We start from the raw sequence: 6,861 nt of genomic DNA, 5'->3' as shown, positions 1-6,861 counted from the left end.
TGACAGTGAATAGTAGTTTTTTGTTTTTTTTTTAAATTTTTAAAAAATTTTATTGGAGTATAGTTGATTTACAACGTTGTGTTAGTTTCAGGTGTACAGCATAGTGATTCAGTTATACATATACATATATTCAACCTTTTGTAGATTCTTTTCCCATATAGATTTTATTTTTTATTAAAAAAAAATTTATTTATTTATTTTGGCTGCTCCGGGTCTTAGTTGCGGCATGTGGACTCCTAGTTGCGGCATGTGAACTCTTAGTTGTGGCATAGCATGTGGGATCTAGTTCCCTGACCAGGGATCGAACCCAGGCCCTCTGCACTGGGAGTGCAGAGTCTTACCCACCAGACAACCAGGGAAGTCCCTCCCATATAGATTTTAAAATTGAATTCTTTTTAAAAAAACTTTATTGGAGTATAGTTGATTTACAATGTTGTGTTAAGTTTCAGGTGTACAGCATAGTGATTCAGTTATACATATACATATATTCATTCTTTTCCAGATTAATAGTAAAGTGTTTTGACACTGATGCCACAAGGGGGTACCACCCAGGCTGGTAAACAAGGAAGGGAGTCAGTTCTAGAGCCTTCTGGTACAATGTTTGTTCACGAATATACTGGGTTTCTTTGACCTATTTATAGATTAAAAATTGAGTAGGTTTTAAAGTAGTTTTAGCTCACCAGTCTGCATTTTGCCTTCATTTTGTCTTTGGCCCTGCTTGTCCCCGTTGCTGAGGGTGAGCATTGAGCTGGGCAGGGAGACTGAAGGAAGAGAGGGGAAGGATGAGGCAGAGAGAAGAAACTGGGGGTGGGAGAAAGGAACTAAGGAGCAGAGAGCTGGGAGACATTTTTTTTTTTTTTGGCCGTAAATTTTATTAATCATCTTCCTAATCAGTCTTTATTTTTTTGGCCAAGCTGCATGGCATGCAGGATCTTAGTTCCCCAACCAGGGATCGAATCTGTGCCCCCTGCAGTGGGAGCACAGACCCTTAACCACTGGACCACCAGGGAAGTCCCTGGGAGACATTCTTTACTGTGATTCTTTTGCATATTAACATCAAAAAGTCTTAGCTCGTGGCTTAGCCCACTCCGACCTCACACCAATCTTCCCCCCAGCCCTTATTCTCCTCCACCCCCTCCTCCCCACCTACTTGCTGGTTAAGTTATATTCCCTCTCTGAATCTGTATACCATGGGACTGAGTCCGTACTGTGAAATGAGTCATTTAGCACCGGCCTGGCATATAGTGAGAGGCAGTACTGAATTATTTCTGCTCCATGCAGAGCCTTTGTTCGAGCCATGGGTTCCTCACACACACTAGGTGCTTCCACCCCTGGGTCTTGACTCCTTCTCTTTGCCTGGAATGCCCTGCTTCTGATGGCACCTCCTCTATGAAGCCTTCCCTGGTCCTATGGGGTCCAGATGGAGGTGGGGAAGATTTCCCAATCCTCAGAGATCCTGCAGCTCTTTGGTCAAGCCACTGGTGGCCTTGACCCCTCTCTGCCTTGTGTCACGGCTGTGTGCCAGTCTCACACCCCTATCTGGGGTCAGCATCCCAACCACAGGGTGTCTGACTAGCCTTTTTGAGGCCCACGATTCCTTGCATGCTGCACTGCATATACCAAGCATGCAACCTCTGTAAAATAAACTATTTAGGTCATCTGGTGGGAAGAGCAGTGGAGAGTCCTGGGTTCTAGAAAATGTGCAACCACCTATTAGCCTTGGGAATGTCCACATTTCATATTTCTTAACTATCAAATGGAGACAATTAGGCTTTTTTGGGGGGGGGGCCACGCCCATTTGTGTATTTATTTTTTGTCCATACCACGCGGCATGTGGGATTTTAGTTCCCCGACCAGGAATTGAACCCATGCCCTCCGCAGTGGAAGTGTGGACTTTTAACCACTGGACCGCCAGGGAAGTCCCTAGCCTTTCTTAATCATTTCATTCCCTGAGATACACCCAAGTCACATCAATTTGATTAGAATGTTCACAAACCAGGACTTCCCTGGTGGTCCAGTGGTTAAGACTCCAAGCTTCCACTAAGGGGACACAGGTTTGATCCCTGGTCGGGGGAACTAAGATCGCTCATGCCACTTGGTGAGGCCAAAGGAAAAAAAAAAAAAAATAATGTTCACAAACCTCTTGCCATTATGTTCAGATACTTGTTTTGGTTGGTTCCAGACAGCTGACTGAATACTGATGTTGCTAGTTTTCCAAAGAATAGTCCCATTCTGGAGAACTGGAGGTCTTTAATAGCCCCAAGAAATGTTAACAACCTAGCACAGGACCAGCACACCAACGGCACAGGATTCTCTTACTGTTTCATCCCATCTTCTTTTTTTTAAACAGAGTTAAAAAAATTTTTTTTACTTATTTTTGGCTGCATTGGATCTTTGCTGCTGCACGCGGGCTTTCTCTAGTTGCAGTGAGCAGGGGCTACTCTTCATTGTGGTGCATGCGCTTCTCGTTGCAGTGGCTTCTCTTGTTGAGGAGCATGGGCTCTAGGCACACGGGCTCAGTAGTTGTAGCACGCGGGCCCAGTAGTTGTGGCACGCAGGCTCAGTAGTTGTGGCACGCGGGCTCAGTAGTTGTGGTTCGCAGGCTCTAAGGCACAGGCTCAGTAGTTGTGGTGCACGAGCTTATTTGCTCCACGGCATGTGGGATCTTCCCGGACCAGGGCTTGAATCCATGTCCCCTGCACTGGCAGGCGGATTCTTAACCACTGCAACACCAGGGAAGCCCCTCATCCCATCTTCTGATTGTGGTCTTCTGTGGGTTTGGCCTCTAGGTTGTTCTATAATAGAAGCCCCTATAAGCCCTTCTGCTTAAGTCACATCTTTCTGATTTTTAAAAGTATCATCCAAATGCTTTGAACAATGCTGCTACGTTTGGAGCCAAGTGGTAAGTTGTTCATTAAACACAATCAGTTTTGTAGGATCTTGGGTTACAAGCCTCTGCCTCTGGGGTTAGAATCTTGTTTTTAGGGCAGTTACCACTGGCTCAGCCCTGCATCTCATTGGTCCTCCTCTTCCACACACACCCCCCTGGCTCCAGGTTGGCCTCTATGTGGGAGGCTAACCTTTATTTACAAAATGGGCTGGCAACCGAGAGGGGAAGTGTTGACTCCTAACGACCATTCTGAGTTTGAAGCCTGACCAGTTCATAACCCACAAACGGATTTTGTGTTTAACAGAATGGCCCTAGGAGCAGACTTTGATACACTTCACTGCTCATTGCCCTTTGTCAAGGGATGGCCTCCCAACATTGTTTCAGCTTCTCCAACATTTTAGTAACTACATTTTTACTACTACAAACCTATTCTCTAGAAAAAGTACTTTCATTATGCCTTTTCTAGGGTTTGTGGATTACATCAAGCCACACACCATGTTTATCTTTCTGTCACAGTCCTTAATACCTGTTAAGAAGGGAACTCAAGGATTTCCAAACCAACCCTGCTCTGTCATCTCACAAGGCAAGTTCCTCCACAACCACTAAACCACTCAGGCAGCTGGCCAAGTGTCTGTCAGCCAAGCAGCACCTTCTTTCAGGACAGATTAATGGGACAGCACAGCTCTGGCTGAATGCTTACAGGACAGCTGACATAGGGGGCACTTGGAGGGACAAGCTCACTAGTTTTTCATTAAGAGGCTGAGGCCCCATTTGAGGAGCTGCAGGTGCAGATGTATCCTCTACTGCCATTTCTGTGGTTCCTCCACACATACAAGATTGACTATGACTATATATTAAACAGAAATCTGCAAGTCAGATGTTTCTGAAAACAAGTTTTATTTAAATAAGGATTTAAATACATTACATAACATTAAAACTGAAGGGGAAAAAAACCCCCCAAAAAACCAAAAACCAGTTTGTTACTTCACATGGCATTGGGCAGCTGTTGCTAGTAAGTTGCGAGCTCTACAGCTACATGACTGATACATCGGCTTGAAATTTGTTCCCTTGTCAAAAGTTTAACTCTGATAGAAGGTTGGCCTCACATTCTAGTTTGGACATCGATCAGCTAGGATATGTCTGGTCAAAAAGACCTTGGTGGCAAGCCAGCTGTACTCTCACCTCAATATAAGGAAGGTGGCTGCTCTAAGCTCTGCCCACCTGGTCACGTTGGAGATACCAGGGGATCTTTCCCCTGATGATCAAAGACTCCCTCTAGCAGTACAGCTGCCGTCGCTGCCTCACCCCATCCTCCACTCTCAGCTTCACCGAGGGCTGTTCAGGTGGCGACATTCTCTTAGGGCAGGGAACTCTGTAGAGGGATTGCTGAGGAGCTTCGGGCCAGACATAGCCGTCTGTGATCTTGGGGCTCTGGACTTGGCTGAAACATCACTGTTACTGCTTTGTTTCAGGCTGGACACTGCCAGGTGCCTACTGCTTGACCTCTGTTTAAATGAGGGACTTCAAGACTAGACAGCATGGCTCTTTTCAGTTTATTGCATGAAGGAGTTACACTAGTCCAAGTTAAAAGCAGACCCCAAATGGTTACATTACACAAACTGTGAGGTTTTTAAACTTGTGACAAGGGACAGAAGGAAAATTCTACTCATTGCAAGGAAATCCTCACTTAAGCTTCAGTGAGCCAGGAGCACTTAAAACCCATGAACCTTCAGCTGATCGTCCTTAGCCAGTCCAATCTGCAAAGGAAAAAAGGGCAGTTTTAAAGCCTCCATTTCTGATGACAACAATCCTGTCCTCCTGCTTCTACACTGGTCAAGAGAAGTCCCAGAGCCCAGATGCTCTCAACTCAGGGTACACTCAGTTAACCACCAATGGTGTAATAGGTAGGATTTTAGCACTTAGAACAGCCAACCAGACATCCTGCTTGTTTTAGTATGTGTCTGCATGCAACTGCACCCTTAAGGTAGATCCATGTAAACAGTAAACTTAAGGCAGACAAATCCCTTGCTTTCAGAAATACATTTTGTCTACGAACTTCAAAAACTCAACTGTTTGGCTTAGCCTTAGAAAACAAACTTCTATATCCCCAGCAGAAACTGACTAGACTAGGCAGATCTCAGATTAGTTAGCCAGGGCAGAGGCACAAATGTACTAACAGGAAGTGACAACTCACCTCTACGAGGAACTGGCATATGTTCTTGCGCTGGTCACCCTGTAGCTGAATTACTTCTCCATATTCTGGATGCTCAATTACAGTTCCATTGCAGGCAAATTTCTGCAAGGACAACGCAAGCAAAATAAGTTAGGCAGCGCAACGGCCTGAATGCCACTAATAACCCTTTTCAGAAAGTAATACAGGACAGCAGCCCCATGCAGGCAAGGTAAATGTGATTCCCCTACAATCTCATTAAAAACCTACCTTCTTAAACGCCTTCACTAGTTTCTTTTTATCGTAATCATCAGCGATCCCTTGGACAGTAGTAAGGGTCTTCCTGCCGTTCCTCTGTTGAATTCTTATATGGATATAATCCTCAGTGCCAGCAGGAAGCAGATCATCACCCTTACTTGCATCAGCAAAGGGGTCTGGGAAAAAAGGTCAAGCTCGTTTAGTGCTGTTGTGCTCAGATCCCACTGCCACCCTCCCACTGGATCTCTTCCGTGTGCAGAAAGTGATACTGAAATCGTCAGGGCCTGGTCAGATCAGGTATATTCTTTGTTGGCTCTCCTCGAACAGGTCAGTCCGGGACGGCCGGCTTCCCCAGTCCGGGAGAAAGTCTGGGCTTCCTGCCCCAGGCCCGCCCTCGGAAGCCGATCACATGTCGGGGGAGCCAGGGTTGGCCGGCGGCGCCCCACCCAGCTGATGCAACCGGCCGGAACCCAAGCTCCGAGGCGGGGCCACGCTTCCCGCCCCATTGGCGCGCGCAGCTGTCACTTACGGCTGGCACCGCCTCTCCCTCCCGGCTCCGTGACAACGGCGGTGACGTATGGGATGTGACGAAAGGGTGCCGGGAGGGGCGGGTGTGGCCCGATGAGGCCAGGGAGCCATTAGTAAATGCGCCACCCGAGACGCCGGACCCGCCCAAGAGCTGACCTCCCGCCCGCTCCTTCCGGTCGCGTTCAGGGGCCAACCCCAGGGCCCAGGCCGTGGCCCCACTGCCTGCGAGCCCGGACATCTCCCCTCTACCCAAGTTCACTAAGGCCCAGAACGCTTAGCAGCTTTCCAGGCTCTGGCTGCGGACCCGGAGCGCCCCGCCCGGGCCTTCCTCCTCTTGGGACCTTTCCGGGACTTACCGAAAGAGTGGAGGTTCTGGATAGCGGACATACGATACGATTCCTTTTCCTCGGTGGAAACGGCCTGCGGAAGGCGGCGGCTGGAGAAGGCAGGCGGGGGGGACGGAGCGTCGGGAAGCGAGGGGGCTCAAGGGGGAGGCTGCTGAGTCCTCGGCGGCGGCTCAGTGACTGGGACGAAGGGGCGGTGCCTGTATTCACTTATATAGCCGCCCCTGTGACGCCAGCGCGCTGCCCTCACGTCCAGGCCCCACCCACGGCGTTCTGCCCCCTGCGCCCGGGCGCCGCCGCTTCCAATTGGTCCGGAAGCGGGGACGCGGGACGGCGCTTGCGCAGGAACTGTGTGCTGCGGGAGGGCGTCCTCTCGACTAGGGGAGAGATGGAAGGGGGAGGGAAGGGTTGGTTCGTCTAGGCGCCTGCGCAGTGCTGGAGGAAGGTGTCAGGCCGGTGCAGACAACTGGCGGAGGTTTCTGCGCCTGCACCCTATGTTCTCTGGCTTGTTCCGCCTTCTTGACCCTGTTGCAGGGAAGGGTTTTTTCCTGGGGTAGATTGGCATTCCTTAGAGGGGATTTAGATGCTGACCCTCCCAAACACGACAAATTCCCACTATCTCATACCCACCCAACTACCCACTTACTCCCTACTTTACAGATTTGCTCCGT

General features: G+C 48.9%; 1 protein-coding gene across 1 annotated transcript; it reads right to left on the bottom strand.

The window, feature by feature from the left end:
* Nucleotides 1-3,768: 3,768 nt before the first annotated feature.
* Nucleotides 3,769-6,394, bottom strand: EIF1 (eukaryotic translation initiation factor 1). Its single transcript, XM_059908063.1, has 4 exons — nt 6,203-6,394; nt 5,331-5,494; nt 5,085-5,186; nt 3,769-4,647 (listed from the first exon to the last, which is right to left on the bottom strand). The coding sequence occupies exons 1-4, from the start codon at nt 6,231-6,233 to the stop codon at nt 4,603-4,605; spliced, it is 342 nt and encodes a 113-aa protein (XP_059764046.1). The 5' UTR covers nt 6,234-6,394; the 3' UTR covers nt 3,769-4,602.
* Nucleotides 6,395-6,861: the final 467 nt, after the last annotated feature.

Source organism: Balaenoptera ricei, chromosome 20, assembly GCF_028023285.1.
Source record: "Balaenoptera ricei isolate mBalRic1 chromosome 20, mBalRic1.hap2, whole genome shotgun sequence".
In the NCBI taxonomy this organism is placed as follows: Eukaryota; Metazoa; Chordata; class Mammalia; order Artiodactyla; family Balaenopteridae; genus Balaenoptera; species Balaenoptera ricei.
The sequence above is the reverse complement of the archived record's forward strand: the minus strand, read 5'-3'. Positions and strand labels throughout refer to the sequence as shown.

Bases quoted from the DNA above. Each gene is read 5' to 3' on its own strand.
- EIF1 (XM_059908063.1), bottom strand. From the start codon at position 6,233: ATGTCCGCTATCCAGAACCTCCACTCTTTCG. The intron at 5,495-6,202 runs GTAAGTCCCGGA...CTTTTTTCCCAG, and splicing joins CCAGAACCTCCACTCTTTCG to ACCCCTTTGCTGATGCAAGT. The intron at 4,648-5,084 runs GTGAGTTGTCAC...TTTCCTTTGCAG, and splicing joins TATGCCAGTTCCTCGTAGAG to ATTGGACTGGCTAAGGACGA.